The sequence below is a fragment of the Cuculus canorus genome, chromosome 3 (genome assembly GCF_017976375.1).
Source record: "Cuculus canorus isolate bCucCan1 chromosome 3, bCucCan1.pri, whole genome shotgun sequence".
Taxonomy (NCBI): domain Eukaryota; kingdom Metazoa; phylum Chordata; class Aves; order Cuculiformes; family Cuculidae; genus Cuculus; species Cuculus canorus.
In genome coordinates this window covers 41,013,484-41,032,018 of record NC_071403.1, presented here as the reverse complement: position 1 = coordinate 41,032,018, position 18,535 = coordinate 41,013,484, and the positions used below count along the sequence as shown (strand labels likewise).

Below are 18,535 nucleotides of genomic sequence, written 5' to 3'. Positions count from 1 at the left end.
CTCCCTCTAATGAATAGATGCAATGGAAATGCGCAAAACCTCACTGTAATAATATCTTAATCTCTCTCCTTGCTATTCACTTGTCTCTACATTCATTGTCCATCTTCACCTCTATCTCGTTCAAATTATCTATCCACTTACTCTCCATGGTATAATCAGCTAGTTCACCACCTGATTATACTCTTTTCTAGTCATACTATAATTGCTTGGTTTCTTGACTGCTGTATGTGTCTTTTTTTCCTATTCAATCCTTGAAACAGCTGCCTGCCTCACTCACTGCAAGTCATTAAAGGAGTAAAAGATATCTACCTGTATTAAATCCTAATGAGAAGTAAAAAAAAAAAAAAAAATCACAGCTCCTTATTTACTTCTGAAGTATAATTAGGAATTCCAGTGAAACAAATAAGAGAACTAGTGCATACTAATGTGTAAGCTGAATTTTTTTAATCAAGAGAGAAATACAGTAATTAGTGTTATTTAAATAGACGTTGACAATGTAAACAGCCTAAAAATATTATTTTTTTCTTGTGCAGTGCTAGATCACTTTATCCCTCTCCTAAATACAGACCTCTACAGCATGTTATTGCTTTTGCTATTCTTGTAATCCATTTGACTGAAGTAGCTCTCTGCAAGCTATCTATTCAAGAACAAGTGCTGTAACTACAAGTTGTTTCTGTGCACCTACATGTTTCTGCATCAAATTGCAGAAAAATTTGACAGAGTTTCTCATAGCACTCTGCTCAGGAAACTGTCAGCCTCCGGTCTGGACAGGCACACACTCTCCTGGGTGAAAAATTGGTTGGATGGCCGGGCCCAAAGAGTGGTAGTAAATGGAGTTAACTCCAGCTGGAGGCCAGTTTCACAAGTGGTGCCCCCTGGGGTCAGTACTGGGTCCAGCCCTGTTCAATGTCTTTATCAATGACCTGGATGAGGGGATTGAGTGCACCCTAAGTAAGTTTGTGGATGACACTAAGCTGATGGAAGTGTCGATCTGCTGGAGGGTAGGGAGGCTCTTCAAAGGGATCTGAACAGGCTGGACTGCTGGGCTGAGACCAATGGCATGAGGTTTAACAAGCCAAATGCCGGGTCCTGCACTTGGGGCATAAGAAGCCTATGCAGTGCTACAGACTAGGAGAAGTCTGGCTAGAAAGCTGCCTGGAGGAGAAGCACCTGGGGGTAATGGTTGACAGCTGACTGAACATGAGCCAGCAATGGGCCCAAGGGGCCAAGAAGGCCAATGGCATCTTGGCTTGTATCAGAAACGGCATGAGCACCAGGTCCAGGGAGGTTATTCTCCCTCTGTACTCGGCACTGGTGAGACTGCACCTCCAATACTGTGTTCAGTTCTGGGCCACTCACACCAAGAAGGATGTTGAGGCTCTGGAACGTGTCCAGAGAAGGCAATGAAGCTGGTGAGGGGGCTGGAGAACAAGTCTTATGAGGAGAGGCTGAGAGAGCTGGGGTTGTTTAGCCTGGAGAAGAGGAGGCTGAGGGGAGACCTTATTACTCTCTACAACTACCTGAAAGGAGGTTGTGGAGAGGAGGGAGCTGGCCTCTTCCCCCAAGTGACAGGGGACAGGACAAGGGGGAATGGCGTCAAGCTCCACCAGGGGAGGTTCAGACTGGACATCAGAAAAAAATTTTTCACAGAAAGTGTCATTGGGCACTGGCAGAGGCTGCCCAGGGGGGTAGTGGAGTCACCATCCCTGGAGGTATTTAAAAGATGGGTGGATGAGATACTCAGGGGCATGGTTTAGTGGTTGATAGGAATGGTTGGATTCGATGATCCAGGAGGTCTTTTCCAATCTAGTGATTCTGTGAAATGTAGGGTCTGGCAATTTTACATTATACTGCCACTTCATCGTGTCTCTGTGTGCCTGTAAAGTGCATGTCAGTTGCTCGCTGACTGACTTCCACAAATCAGGCATCAACTCCTTTGATATTCAACATAAAAAAAAAAATTCTAGCTATGCTCAGAATATTTTCTGCTCACAGTATATGCATTAAGGAGCCAAGCTTCTTATTATGACTGGCTGGAGAGCTGGCTTTACCTTACAATCCTATTTTTAAAAGTTCTCTCAGCTTCCTCTGAAAATTTATAGGCAGTTCTTCAGAGTGAGAATAAGATTTCTGAGTGAAAAATGGTGAAGTTTAGAAAAGAAGTTTTATGGTTTCCATGAATAAAACTTTCTGCGCCCCTTCTAAAATTCTCAGTTTCTAGAACTCTGCTAGGTGTGTGCAATTCACCCTACGTTCAGAGAAGTGCCTCTGAGCATTTCTGTGGAACTAGAGGGTGAAGAGTTAATTGAGGTACGGAGCTCTTTAGATGTGTGCAAAACATTCATTAAATATAAACTAGTTTACTGAACATCTCAAAGCTTTCCCGAAGCAGCTGTTGGCTTGAGCCAGAGACAGAATGGCAGAAGATAGACAATAATAAACAAAAAAGAAAGGAAAATAAACAACAGGAGTTAGGAACAAATGGACATGGAGTTTGAAGTTACATGTAGGTCTGACAGAGGCATAGCTTTAAGATCTTGACATGAGAATCTGCAGTGGAAGAGGTCTCTAAATAAAGTCATAAGACAGCAAAACAGGGATATGAGCACAGTGCCACAAAAAAATCTAAACCTTCTTCACAATTTACTTATTTTTCTTACCGCTTGCATAGCTTCATTTGCAAGAGCCTTGGCTTCCTTGGCAACTTTCTCAGCTTCATCTGTGTAATCCTTGATGTTAGTATAAGCATTGAAAGCAAGTGTGGCATTGAAAGAGAGGTTTTTGGCTTCAGCAAGGATTCTGTTGGGATAGGAAAAGTAAACACATCATTAAACTATCAGAGCACAACAGAACATACTTTTTCAGACCTAACAGCCTGTTTTTCTAAGGTATTTCTTCAGAGAGCAATGCTACACTTGATTTCAGGAGTTCTGGCATCATGTGTTTAATGGAATTCACATTTTATCTGTGCAAAAAGACATAAAAACCAATGTTTGCCAAAAGAAAAGGTTCTGTTGGATAAAAATGGATAAGACACTGAAAAAAACCCAGCGTAGCGCTTATCACTATAATCCAGATGACATACATTCATAATGTGGGTTTATAGGTTATGAACATGAGGGGATCATCACAGGGATGTTCTGAAGCAAAACCTATGAACAACTGTTTTCTTGGTCAGGCTGCCAAACACAGAAACACCAGGTTTGGAGGAGCTCTCACTATCTAAGCCAAACCCTAAATGTTAATTTTGCTGACCAAAATGGAAAACATTACAAATACTTCATATTGAATGGGGTGTTCCATTTACACGAAATACTCCATTCTAATAACTATAATTAGATTAAAAGGTAAATATAAACAAATATTTCCTGGTCCTGGGACTGGAGCTCAACTAACCTCCTGCCAGGGGAATTCCTAGCCAGCAGGCTGCAGAAATCTCTTTTCTAGCACTCTCTCTGTATGATATATTCAAATATTTTCTACAAAGAAGTACTGCACCTACAGAATTAACTTGAAGATGCTTTTCCTGAATAAAGGGTTAAAACCCCTGTTTGAAATAGACAAAACCAGATCTGAACTTGGATTTTTGCCTCTCTGGGAAATGTTCTAGTCATCAAGGTTTATGGCAATATATGGGAGGGAAGGGATTACCCCTGCTAGACCTGTTCCAGCTTGTACGACATATGTAGTCGTTGAGATAGTGTGTGTATAAGAAAAAGAAATTCATTCTATAATCTAGTAATTAATCTCTCCTCTAAGGACAGCTTGGCTCCAATCCTTGCTTCAATGAATATTTCTACAAAATGTAACAAGGAAAAACAAAGGGGATGGAAGGTATACCTCCTGGACTCCACATGCAGTTCATAGAGGGAGAGAGATTATCTTTATGCTACTGCTCAAAGGGCATTACTGAGCTGCCTCTGCATCACTCCTGGAAAAACACATCTCCTTCCTCAACTGCTGATAGACCTCACTAGAGTATAGTAAGTTTTTCGGATGCTGTTTCAAGAGAAATGCACAGTCCAGAATAGCTATCTAGCTGTTAGCGCAAGTACTGCTTAGAAATACGGTTCAAATCCCTTCTGGTTAGGAAGGAACTGAACTGAATTTGCCAAATACAAACAGTATTTACTTATCATCAGGCAATTACTCTTAAAGGAAAAGCCTATACTAAATGCTTCCTTGTATACAGAAAAAACAACTTTCTTCTAGGTTAAATTCATGATCTATTCCACGTTTTAACTCTCCAGAGAATTTCCTCACCATCAATCAATATACTATCTGAAGCTTAGGGTGTAATTGGAGAGAAAGGACTTTCCCTCACTTTCTGCTGTAAGACAAAATGGTACTTTTCAGCAAATTTAGTATTAACTGAAAGACACCCAAGTGCCAGTTGTGAAGACAGATATAATTTTTAATTCCTAAGACAGAGACTGCATAGTCCTGTAAAGTATGACTGTTTAATGTCAGTGCATGAAGTCAACAGCTTTATCCTGATGTAGGATTACACAGCACCTTAGTATTTCTTTCTCCTTTGAATTTATTTATCTGTCCACATTAGAAATTTTAATATTGAACAATTTGCTTTTAGATACAATTTTTAATGTCCTTGATTCTGCATTTTTTATAGTGTATCTTGGGGAACTTAGGTTGACATCTGGATCAGGTAGAAGTATACATGGTACTGCTATATAGCAGTGAATGCAACTAAAACACTACCAGAGGCTCTCTAAGGTCAAACTCTCAACCTACGTCAAGACAGAAGCATGTGCACACACACATAAAAGAAGTCCATTTAGCATAGTTAAAAATACCCAGGTCAAAATATGTTTTGCCAATATTTCATTGAGCAGATAAAGTATTCTTTTCATGACTACATTTTCTCTGCTTTGTAGTTCCTCCATGCCAACCTTTCATTTATTTGGATATTTATATCCACATTCAGTATCATGGTTGAATGTGATACTTGTTACCTACTTAGGGCCTGGAAATGCAACACAAAACTGACATCTCCTAATCAGACAGCGCACAGACCATTTACAAAAGCCACATTTTTCTAGAAGCAGTGCCCTTCTAATCCTTCTTACCCTGAAAACCACAGCTATCATTACTATATGTATTCTTCAAAACATACGTTAGACTGAGTATCTACGGTAGTTGACTACACTGCATATTTTACAAGTATCAGACACTTTACCAGAGATAATTCTGTGCTTTTTCCTCAAAATTACAGATGTTGGCAAGAAGAAGTGTGTTAAGTGTCTGCTTGCAAGTCTTTGGGATAATAAAGTCTTCATGTAGATCTAAAAGATGTAAGCAGCAATAAAAGGAGCATTGTTGACATTAAAAAAATACCTCTTTTTAATTCATGCAGTGCTTCTGAGAAAATAAAACTTTAAAGCTACGCTGGGGACAGGTCCAAGAGGGAGAATATCCATGATCTATTTCCAAATACTATCGTTGCAAATTGCACTTACTACTTATTGCTTGCTTTCTTAAATGCAAAATTGTAATAAAAGACATTTCCTATCTTTCTCCTCATCATCCCCCCTCATCAAACACCCCAAAAAACAAAACAAAAAACCCCCTTACCTTCCATTCTTTCCAGGAAACTACATTCATGATGAGTTGTAAGTATGATACTTCTGAAAGGGCTATGGTTATGTAAACCAAGGGTGCTGCAATTTTATTTAGGAATGTGATAGTGGTAAACAGAAACTGAAGTTTCTATACTTAGGTTTAAGCATTTTGGTCTGTGACATCTACTCATTTTGGGAGAGTGTTTTGAAACCACTAGAGCGAATACTGCCTGCCATTACGGGGGATTTCTGACAGTAAACAAATTAGTACCAAGATAAAGGTCGCTTACCAAAATGGTAATTGTAAAAATTAAAATATTGCTTGTTTTTAACAAATGTTTATGAAAACACACAGTGGGGCCTGTAAGACAAAGTTCAATATTTTTTTTCACAAGGAAATAGCAGTAAGAATATGGTAAATTAAACTGTGTTAAGAATGCATTTGAGGCCACTGTTTGCAGGTAACACAGCCTATAAACATCATAAATTATGAAAATTTACATGAGACATACACAAATTAACCAACTGGATATTTGTATATTCACATAGAACACTGGTTATTTGTATAGTTCCAGTCAGCGTCTAAGAAGATGTCAGAGTCTAAGAAGACTGATCTTCAGTTTCTGTCAAGCAGTTCTACAAACCTGCGTCATGATTTTACCATTACTAATGAAGGGCTGCCTTACCCATCCAGTATTGCAGACGATTCATTCAGCTGGGCTGCATGTTTTTCAGCTTGCAACACCTTTTCCGGAAGCATCCTGTCATGAATTTCTTGTGATAAATCATCTATTTTATCCTTCAGCTGATCAGACATCGACTGTATTTTATCTGCAATGCCTTCTACATACTGAAAATGACAAAAGAACAGCCTTTAATTCACTGAATGCAAGCATTCTGTAGTCCTTTATATAAATGTTTTTTTCCCTATGAGGGATTATCTCAAAACTTTCCTATGCATTAAGATTTCAGGGGACCGACAGGCAAAATAAATGGCTGGCCTGGAGAGCAGAGGGGAGAAAAAATAATATTTGAAGAGCTACTTGCATCTCTTGAGCTTAGTAGAAGTTTTTATTTTACAATTAAGGAACTGCACAATTTAAAAGCTTACAAACTCTACAATGGATTTATTTCTTAAATGTAGATGCATACATAGCTACATTAATTTGTCATTGTGTTCCACAATAATAATTAACCAGTGACAGAAGTTTCATGTTTCATGACCCTTTGAGTGAGTCCAATGTATTTTCGCATATTGAAGTATCTTAGTAAGAACTATAATTTTTGAAGACCTGACATTCTTTTTCCAATAAGTCATCTCAAAATGTTTCCTTTACCATTTCTCCAAAAGGCATTTTTCCATTCATTATCACAATTTTTAATGCAAAGATGGAAATATTTCCTGAATCAATAGTATTTCAGGATTATTATTATTTTATTTTTTTCTAGCTAAGGCACTGATCTCAAACTCTGTTGATAAAACTTCAGGCAAAATTTTCATGTTAAAATTTAAGAAGAGAGTGCAATCTTCTCCCTCTGATCTATCTAGACTTAAAATTGTTGCCACAGGCAACAAATTATTTCTGAAGTTTCCTTCTGATATGCACACAGAATTTTGTGAGGATAAATCTACATGTAGATCGCAGAGGCAGAGTGAGATTGTGAATGGGTCTGCTGCATCTGCAATTCTAAAGATAAAGTCAGTACTGCAATCACAATACTATGTTTATAAAAGAAGTCATAGCCTATGAAAAATTGCGAGGTAGCTCTTTATATAATCCAACAAATCATTTAAATCTCAAAGTTAATGATTTTTATATGCCAGATTAGCTTTTCTGCCATATAGCAATGGAAAAATTCTCTCTTCCAATCAAATATTCCAACACTGATAAATAAATAAAAAATCAGGTCTTACTTTAATTATCTATTTTGCTTCCATAATGATACCAAATGGTAAGAATTCTCAGATAAGGATTTTGAAACACTCACCTCTACAGCTAAACTGATATTGTTTGCAAGTTTGTTGGCTTCAACGAGGACATCATTCCCTTCCTGCAGGCTTTTTTCAACGTCTTGTCTGCTGTCTTCTACAGCTTGCTTCTTTTTCTACAGCACGTGTTCACACAAATAAAAGTAGGAGTTGTTTACTAGAACCAGGATGCCAGTTCAAATACCAGCATCCCAATACAAGACTGCATTTTGTCACCATGCCACAATGTCCCTTCTGGAATTCTTTTAGTTTTCAGAGCAAAAACAGAGACAACAATAAAGCACATTTAGTGCAAGATATGTTTTCCTTTCCTCCTGTCCTCAGCTTTGTATCCTCCTTTCGCACAGTAGTTTTTTTGTTGCTGTATAACACAGTTCTCTGACTGTAGCACTATTACAAAATGAATGAGCAAGAAGTTAGAAATCCTACTTTTTATTCAGATGTGCAAGTTTCTCATTTTGACAACTACCTTCTCTGGCTACGAAGGCAAAATTTATCAAAATATTTTGCTACTTTCCTATTTATGCCTACTGGCATTTCACTAACTACTGAACATTAAAAAAAAAAAAAAAAGACGACGGTTTGGAGCAACCTTAGGATTCTTGATTTTCCAACTAGTAAAAGTATTGCATATCGTGTAGTAAGGATGGGCTTCTGAATAAGGAAGCGGCAATTTCCTATGCAAGATCCATGGAGGAGTAGCACAGATTAGTTTGATACAAGACCATGACATTCTAGCATTAAGAGTCCTGTGATGGCTTCTTGGTCAAAACAGGCTCAAAATAAAGTAAAAAACTTCCTGAAAACAGCCAGGTAGGCAGGACTGCTGGAAAGGATGCCCACAGGCACTTTGATACTGTGATGCAGAGAATGTTTTAAAAGCTGAGATAGCAGGCAATTTCTCCAACCTTTATCATTCACCTTTGGGAAGAAAACACACAGAACAGATCACCTAACTTCTTTAGAGCACTGTAATGCCTTAATTCAATCAAGCCCACAAATCTCTGCTGAAAACTGAGGTCTCAGAACTCTAACCTCACCATTGTACATAAGGCAAAAGCTCATCAAGATACAGTCAGAGTTGAAACATTTATATTCATTAGGTTGGCGCTGCTCTTTATGTTTGGTTAAATGCTTGTTAATGTACAGTATAATATACTCTTTAAGTCTCTGCAATTAAAATTAAATCAGGCAGGCCCCTCTGCTATGAGGGAGATAATTTATGACAGCTACTAACTATAGAGGATACAGATTGATTTATTACTCTATAATATCCACATACCCCCTTCAGTCTTCTTCCCAGTGGTTGGAGAGGGAGATGAAAGTGTAAGTTTTCTAGGAGCAAATATATGATAGCAAAGATTTTAATTGAACTACTACTTAAATCTTGAGCTTAGGATTTGAATTTTTCATAACTATGTATACTGGGATGAATCTAATCTCTTCCAGAATAATAAATCCAATGTACCCTCCACTCAAGTGTTTAAAAGCAGATGATATTATTTTGATAAAGCTGAGGAGTAATTCTACTTTTATAAAGCCAATGCATTTCCTCATTCTGAGAAACATGTTTCCTTTTAATACCATCAGATATAGCTATATTTTAATAATATTTTTGGTTTGCTTATATTTTTGTTTCAAGATTTAATCATGCAAAGTTTCAAACTTTGGTCAGACTCCAAGTAATCAAGCACACAACTTGTCAGCACTCACCTCTACCATGGTCATATTTTTTTGGTTGACTGCAGATAAACGATCAGCCTCCCTAATTTTATTCGTAGCTTCTCTTAGCAGATCTCGAGCATCATCAACTTTGGTGTGGTAGTCTGCTAGCTTGTCCCGGACCTCATTTTTGAGATCCTCATTTTTCTCACTAGGCTCACCAAATAATTTCTTCACCTTGTCCAAAACACCTTCTGCATTCCTGCAATACATAACCACCCGTGAAGGCACCGAGTTACTATTCCCTACACTAAATAATCCAATTATTCTCACAAACATGCAAATGAAATACACTTGTGAATAAAACCTCAAAGTAACTTTCAATGGAAGACACGCTTAATAAAGTGAAACAACAGTTGTTCTTAAATCCTTCCTTAAATAGGTTTTTAAATGCTACTAATGCCCTATTTATTAAGTAGACAATATATAAGTTGCCATTCTTGAAATCTGACTAGTAAAGTGAGGTTTTCTGAAACATTTTAACTAAAAGATAAAAAGATTAATCTCACATGTAACAGAAAGTGGTTTCCTACCTTGATCTGAGTGGGACAGACAAAGTGATTCAGACAGTCAAAAATCATGTAACATAAATACCTTCCTGTAACAGAAACAAACTCCAGGATCCTTGGACTTACCACTTCCAGTGAGCAAAGAATTTCGCTTATCTAAAATGAATTCTTGGATATTTTTAACAGACATTGGCTACACAAAAATACCAAGTTTAACAAATGCCTCTTTTTGGGCAGAGGATACAATATTTCTTGATCATCAGAGACTTGCTGCATTTAGTTTTAAAGGACTGGAGTCTTTAGGTCCTGTCATTTCTCTGCCTCATAATACCAGGCCATTGAATCAGTTTCACGTAAAGCAACACCACTGTGTTAATGCAATGATAAGACAACAAGAGAAAAAAAAAAAAAAAAAACAAAACCCACCAAAAAAATAAAAGACAAAAAAAGAGGCACTTTCAAAATGATGCTTTAGAAATAAAGAAAAATCCTATGTAAATAGGAATCTGTGCTGAGGGACATGGTTTAGGGAGTGTTAGGAATGGCTGGACTCGATGATCCAATGGGTCCTTTCCAACCTTGTGATTCTGTGATTCTGTGGGTTAGATAATACTTACAGAAGAAATCTGTTGCACTTCCACCTAGACCAGATTAAGTTTTTTTCCTGCCTCATTATGACAATGTGTCTGAAGAAGCCGTGTGGAAAACTAGAGCTGTATTTTCTGAAAAATACTGCACTTTGGCCTACCTATACGGAGTTTCATTAAAAACTTTCTAAAAATGTAACATATAAATAAATGCAAACAAAAAAAAGTACCTACGAAGTAGAAAAGATACGCTGCTGGGTATAAATTAATTGAAGGATCTGAACCGGAGCCAAGGAAAGCCAAATTGCTACCTTAGCTTTAGGATTTTCTGAGATGGACTTTTCCCCCCCATCTTCCCTGTTTGGTTTTGATGAAAAAAATCATTCATGTTGTACTATTTGCAACTTCTGCGGACCAAATATTTAACCAAAAATTAAATCCCAATATTGAAAACCTGTCACAGAAGAAGCAGAGAAATGAATTCAGAATTTCTCCTGTACCTCCACCATTGTTCTGTGTATAAGCAGCTACTGTCTTCTGGCAGATTTTAACACCTTATGACTTCTGCAGTATTGGAAGAACAGTATAAGAGAGACAGATTTTCTTTTTATGCCCTTGGCTCATAGCATAGTCCAATCACCTATTTGTCCAGTGGTCTGCCTCGAAACTTCTTACTGGTGCTCTAAATATAACACTTCCCTATTGACCTGTTGTGCTTTTTTGCTCTGCTCTTTCTAATGATGTACAAAGCAATAAATCCATGTAATCCCCTGCTTTAGGTACAAGAATTTCTGTGTGACTAGACTGCACCAGATTCCTTGAAATACTGTCTTGCATACTTAAGCTGTGCTACTTTCACTGGGTATCTTCCTAGAAAAAGAACAAAGCTATAGAAAATGTTTGAAGTGGTAGAAGCAGCAATCACAGGGCTGGCCTAGCCCCTGGAATGCTGTAAAGTCTGGATCCTCAAAATGAGTACAAGGAAACAAAAGAAAGATCAGAAACCAATGACAAAATGATTTTATAAAAAAGTAAACTGTATACGTATATGAAAGCCTAAAAATGTTAAAACTGTCCTGCCTGGAGAAGAAATGAGAACTATAACATCATAAGTAGCATGGACGAGGTGATCAACTGTCCAATGTCTCTCCAAATACAAACATTAGAATATCAGGCAGCAATGTCAAAACACAGGAGGCATCTCTTTGAACAGAAGATAAGTTTGGATGGCAGAAGGTCACAATGGCTCAAAAACCATCAGACAAATTTATGGAAGAAAAAGTCACACAAAAATAGTTATTCTGCATGCTAAATAAGAAGAATTCTGGCTCACAGTATCACTTGATAGCAATTCAGTGGCATCCAAGAAAATGTGTATGAATGTTATAAAATACTGAAAGTTTTATTTCGTAAGTATGAAAATCAAGGCAGTTTAGAACAGAAAACAGTGTATTTTTAACATGCTCTTTTTAGAGAGAAATTATTGACTTGTGCTATTTCAGTACACTAAGGCAATCAAACTTCACACTTGATTTGGAAAGTTTGAAGGACGTAAAAGACAGAAAAAGTTGCACATGTTAGAGCAGTTTTGCCATCTATGAAAGCAAGAGGACTTCACTTCATTTGTCTTTTTCATTTAACTTTTGAACGCTCACTGGAAACATAGGAGAGGTAAGAAGAATTGACTGATTCTTGTCAATCTGTTATTGGATGAAAGCGGAATACAATCACTGTCAGAAGATATCTCACCAAAGAGTAAACATGATTAACCTCTTCAAAGTGATCATGAGACTTGCAGAGCTATTCAAAAGTAAATATTTCTAAATAAGTCTGTAAAAATACGTGAGAACATACTGATCCACACTCATGCATGTGTACACACAGTTTTAAGAACGATTAATTTTTCTTCTTTCTTTTTCCTTACATACATCCAATCCACTACCTTACTACATTATTTAGGAAGACTTAACACGTTTTTCTTTAAGATGCAGTACTTTATAAAGAGTTTCAGAAAATGTCATCTAGGGACCTTTCCTCTCCATCTTGTAATCCATAGTGAGTAATTTTTGATCTATTGAGTTCAATGACAAAATTTATTGGATCTCAACGACTGCCTATAAAGAGGTAATCCTATTCTTCAGATGAACCACACAACTTTGAAGAAATCAGTGGTATTTCTTAGTATAAAATGTATTCCTTTATCAGGAAACAAAAATACTCACATTGCACTTTTCAGGAAGAATAGTAAAAGAGAAGTTCTTTCCCTCAAAAAAAGCCCTACTGCATTTCCTACTCTAGCTACTGTGACAGAGCAGAAAACGCTAGTCTGACAATTTGACATTGGCTGTAGTACTTGAGGAAAAGGAATATCTCATTTGAATGATCTCTTAGTTTGCTCTAAAATTGCAGGCAGCACTTTAAAAGCTTTGGCTAAATTTTTCTCACCCCTACGTTTTCCTGGTTTATTTCTGTGTGCGAGTGAAGAAGGGATAGAAGAGGCTCAGAAGTATCAGAAGAAAAAGCAATAAAACTTTGTTGAACAGTAAGTTTGCAATATATTCTTTCTCACGAGAACAGAAAGTAGAATCATCAGTATTGTGGGAAGAAACATTGTACCGGCAGGATTTTCAAAAATGTATCTGGTTTATAAAGTGCAAAATACACAGTGCAAATCTGACTCCATACTGCTTGGAATTCTTAGCTAATCTTGTATTCTATTTGTGTCCTTAAAGTAGGCATGCACCTTATAACTGTCATTTTTAGGCCTGAACATCCCTATATCAGACAGGTTTCTGAGCCATCACAACTTCAATGGACATGTCTCTACTCAGCCGGATTATCTGCTTCTGGTGAAGTGCTGAGCAAAGCCTAGTTCTAGGAATAAGCCTGATCTGACCGATACAGAACTAACAGACTACTAGAATCTTAATTTCAAGCCTTCAATTTTTCTGGATCAAGTACATTTTCACCAATTTGCAAAATGCTCTATAGAGTCACCAATATAATTATATATACATATGCAGTTTTTACAGAAGGCTAAATAGCCAAACCCTGAGCTTCCAAGCTGTGCCATAGGGTTGGAATATTCTGATCTACATTATTCTGTATACAGCACAATACATCCTTTTGAATGTCTATGCTACTGGAAAAACTCTGCAGACAGATAATATTTTTATTACACCAATTAGTTTTCCAGGAAAAACCTCCAAGCTTCTACACAAGCTTTTTTAGTACAAAATCTATTCTTCAGGTCTGAAGCAGAAGCTAAAACAAACTGAGAAAAATTGCTTAGAATCCAATTAGAAATGTCACTGGTACTTGTGGAGCAGAGAAGCAATTTCCTAGGGACTGATTTCCACATATGTAAGCATTTCAAAAAATGCAAATGCTATATTAACAGATATGAAGTATTAGACTTTGCTTTCCTTCACATTTCTATAAGCCTCAGCTTGAAAACTTGGTCGGAAAAGATAACAATCACATTTAGAAGAGTCAGATATCATCACTGGGAGGCTGAAGACTGAGGTCTCTCTACTCACTTTAACTCATCTTGAGCTATTCTTTCTTGCATATTCAGTTCTCGACTTCTCAACTCCATGATCATTCTTTCAGCCTCACTCTGCAGTTCTGGAAGACTCTTCTCCAAGGTCTCATCTTTGGTTCCGAGTGTCTGGTTCAATTTTATAGCATCTTCATTTGCAGCTGCAGGGTGGCAAAAATATATATACATAGAGAGTTAGTAAATAAAAACATCAGAGAGTTTTTAAGTATATACCCATCAACACTATCAGCACGTGGAATGCAACTTGCATGGTTTATTCCTGCTGTGAAATATGAAGGATGGTTGATCCAATGATCAGCAACAAATGAGAAAATGATAAAACCATCAAGCCTTTTAGTATGGCTTACTTTTAAGCACAAAAATTAAAGTGAAGACGTCTCAATATCCAGTATACTAAATATATTGCTCCCCTTCTCTCCCCCTTCCTGCCCCTCCCCAAAAAGAAAGAATTTGCACTGAATCTTTGAAACAGCAGAAGATATTGTGGTATACTGCTCAGAGAATTAAGGAGTAGGCAGTACAAGCAATGAAGATTAGATTCAAACTACTTTTGGAGAACTTAAAAATATGTCATTTTTAGCAGACTTAACAGTGCTAGGACAAATAAATGATCAGGACATTTTACAAAAAGAAGTAGAGAGAAGAGGAGTGAAAGACACCCACAGATGTCTAAAACCCACTTCTATGTTTCAAAGCAATACCCAGAAATGGAAAAGAAGGAGACGAAGGCTAGAATATAGGATGGTATTCTGTAAATGCATTACTTGTTTAGAACAGCTAAATTACCCCTAACTGATAAAACTGTACATATGGTATCATATTCAAGGACTGACTAAAATCTTTCTGTAACAGCACACCAGAACATATTAAAATACACGCTTTCAGAAGCAACTGGGTCATTTACAACAATCAGTTCCATCTTCAGTTTTAAAAAGTACTGCTGCCTTATCAAAGGCGCAGGGCTCCCAATTACCCAATTTCTCAAAGATAGCACAGTTGCTGCTTGCATGGGTACTTCTGAATATTTTAAATTGCATCTCTAATCAAATAAATGAAAAAAATCTGTTTTCCAAAATTCAAATAAATTACTATTTCGTCCACAAATTGTGAAAGTTTAGAGTAAATGACGAAGAAAATTCTAATCCAATGATCTGAAGTCTTTGTCTACTTCTAAGGTATTGCATAAAGGTACCCCTCTCAACGACTTCTAACTGAGTACTTGTTATTGCTAAACCTGCTGGAGGACACTTGTTTGGGCTACAAAACACTAGTCATAAACTTTGTGGAATAAAAAATTGTTTTAGCCCTTATCAACTCAAATTCATCTTGAAATATTAAGAACCTCGTCTTTTCTTTAAAAAACTTCTTGAAAGCTCGCTTAATTTTTCCTGAAACTTCTCCCTCACTTATTGTATGTCAAAGCTGCACGTCCTGAAGATATCCTAAACTGCTCTTCAGTTCAGCTACAGAGCATGAACTAGGATGTGTTACATGAAAGCCAACACAAAATGTATTTTACAGCACTTGGACAGAAGTGAAAACTCTCTCTTCCAATGAAATGGACCTTCAGAAGCATAACTACTGAAATCAGTAGGGTAGTACGAATTTTTAGGAAGAAAGAATAGATCTGTATTTTTCCAGTTAAAAACCTGCCTGTGATTGCCAATCATCTTCATATTTTCAGCCATAATCTTATTTAATAGTTTCATGCAATACAGAGTCTTGCTTCTCAAAGCCATCAACAATAATACTTCTGTTCATAAGTCTTCACTGTATTTATAAGGGCAGTGAATCAGCTTGTGAAAGAGAGTTGGCTCCATGCCACTACTTAGGTAGGGTTAGGAGTCACTTGCAAATTCCAAGCAGCAGAAGTTCATTAACAGCAAGTAGTAATGTATTTTTTAAATCATTTGGGGGAATGAAGATAAAAGTGTGAATGTACCAAGTGCTAAACTTACATCAAGCTTTTTTAACAATATATGTCTTTTAATTGCTTTGAAAATAAACAAAAGCTAAGCCCTGTTAGTTACTTCATCATAATAGCGTTTCCTCAAATAATAGCAAAAATCCTGAAAAAACATACTCAATATTCAAGTAGTCTCTGTTCATAACTACCACTGCACTGTTTATATAAAGTGCGTGTGTAGACTGCAGAAAGTCTGAAGATAGTTGACCACAATTTCTTCACTCAACATTTAAAGCACACATTTCTCAGTGAACAAATGCTTCCGTAGTGTCTCTCAGACCCCCTTCCCCAAGATTCTTCAGTATTTTTGAGAAACAATTGGCCTATTTTTCTTTTTCCAATACCTTCAGCAGCTTGGAGAATGCCTTTGACAAACTGTCCAAGAGATTTCGCTCTGTCATTAGTCCTCTCAGCATCCTGCCCGGTTTGCTCACCATCTGCTGTCACCTTGGTAGCCTAGTGATCCAAATTCAGGAAAAATATAATTAATAAACAAAACAAGGCTGCATTGTGTGATATTCCTACGGGCTGAATCTATGTACAAAACTTTCCTCAAGCAGAAGGCAATCAATGAATTATTGATCAGATGCATAGGAAATGACATCCTCTGTTCAAGTACACAATTAAATTTTATTATCTTTTCCTTTAAATGTAAACTGGAACACTTTATTTTAGGTTATTAGAATGCCTTTTTTTTGTGTGCAACAGCACACAAAGGGAGACAGGATGAAATTACTCACTGAATATGCTTAAAGAAATATGCTTGGAACTTTTTAATAGATTCCTTAGGGAATACTTCCCATAGTTTCACAATTGTGCACTTTTACATTGATAAAATGCAGCAGGTATCATGACCTCTTTGTACCCTCCCCAGACACATTCCTAAAGAGACATCAACAAGCAAGAAGTATTTTAAATCAATACATTAATTAATTCAAGAAACAGAAAAAAAAATATCGCTTGAAGTTGCTTGTTTCTAACATATTGGGGCGCTCAGTAAAATTTTAGCTTTATATAATTAAATGCTTTATAATTTTATTGAATAACAGCAGCAGCAGGAGGATGAAGACAGATGCCTTCTGTAGACCTGAAAACACGCTAAGCAAAGGAATTAAGACATTCAAGGTCCCCATTTACAAAATGGATCCATTTTTATTATAAAGCAGCTGACCATGTCAAGTAAAAAACTTGTCAAATGGTATTGCAAAGCAAAAAAAAAAAAAAATCCCCATTTCTTCTCTGAGGATTGCATTCCAAAGAAACGTCTCCAAGTAGGGCATTACGATCTTTCTAGTCTCTGGGAAATGGCTATAAGGTCAATGTTTCTAAATGAACTCAGTTTTTTTCTGACTTGAGCTCTACTAACTGTTTTTCCAGTTACTCTCAACCCCCATTTCAATAAGAGTCAAAGAGAAATATTATCACTTTAACACATTTATTTTTGCCTGATTAGCTTCTAGATGGAAGCCCTCAAGACACATCAATATAGCTGGGTTTCGGAAATGAAATCCCTGGCATTCATTATCATACCAGTTACAGTTTTCGTCTACTTCAGCATTATTCTGAAAGTAATTTATATGAAAATTGTTCAGATAAATAGAATTATACAGGAAGAATTAAGAACCCATACTGACTGGGGGAAGAAGGGGGGCGGAGCATTTGTTTCCATTTTCATCCCTATATCATAGAAGGACATGGATTTCCACATTTATACATTTTACTTCCTGTAAGATTTACAAAACCCTTTATCTGTCTGGATGAAGAACTAAAATATTGTCACTGTGAGCTGTAAGAGGCAATTGGGATAGGAAAAAAGCAAAAGTACAGAATGCTCTGGATGAACAACTGCTCTAACGCAGCTTGGCATTTCTGATGTTATTTCATTCTTCAAGTTATTGAGAACTACCTTATTATTTACTGCTAAATCCTCCACAATCAGCCTTTTATTCTTTGGGTTTTATTTGCCTGGAATTTTCACATTCACTTTTATTATAGTCTATACTATTTCTAAGCTCTTTATTACAAATGGTGTTTTATAACTTACATATACTTTTCTTAGTTTTGATTACTTTTCCCGCATTCATGCTAACTCCAATTGGCCACTTGAACCTCTCAATATTTATGGCTAGACGGCATGTACTACATTTTTGTGCACATTAATCTGTCACTAAACAATTTTCATTTCCTCTCGATGACAGTTCTCTTTAGTACTTAAATCCCATTCAGCTCCACTGAAGGCTTTCTGTATTTTGCCATAATTTGCTTTGCTGAAAAATAATCTTTCACTTCATTATCTGGTCAAGCTTTAGCTCCACAAACCAAACTAAATGGCAAACATGCTTCACATGATAACTAGCCATTCCACGGCATATAGATTCTATTTGTTGATGAAGTCCTACTCATCTTCTATATATTCAGTTTACTACAGCTTGTCATTTCTATGAGATTAGCCTACCTAACAGGCTAACTCCTAACAGTTTAAACAGGCATGGAACAAGGAACAGGCAGGCTGGACCCAGAGCAATGGTTTGGAATCTTCAAGAAGTCTGGACATAGATAAGACTTTTTGGCATAAAGGAGATCCCTACCATGGTAATCTCAAAAAGAGAGTATCATCTGA

The 18,535-nt window shown here is 36.8% G+C and overlaps 1 protein-coding gene across 1 annotated transcript in view; it reads right to left on the bottom strand.

Moving 5' to 3' along the window:
* Positions 1–18,535, bottom strand: part of LAMA2 (laminin subunit alpha 2) — a 347,214-nt gene that overhangs the window by 68,854 nt on the left and 259,825 nt on the right. The window contains exons 35-40 of the mRNA XM_054061626.1: positions 16,260–16,371; positions 13,927–14,089; positions 9,283–9,493; positions 7,569–7,685; positions 6,266–6,429; positions 2,661–2,799 (exon numbers count right to left, since the gene is read on the bottom strand). Of these exons, the coding sequence (XP_053917601.1) occupies positions 2,661–2,799; positions 6,266–6,429; positions 7,569–7,685; positions 9,283–9,493; positions 13,927–14,089; positions 16,260–16,371 (906 nt within the window). The remainder of the gene's footprint in view (positions 1–2,660; positions 2,800–6,265; positions 6,430–7,568; positions 7,686–9,282; positions 9,494–13,926; positions 14,090–16,259; positions 16,372–18,535) is intronic.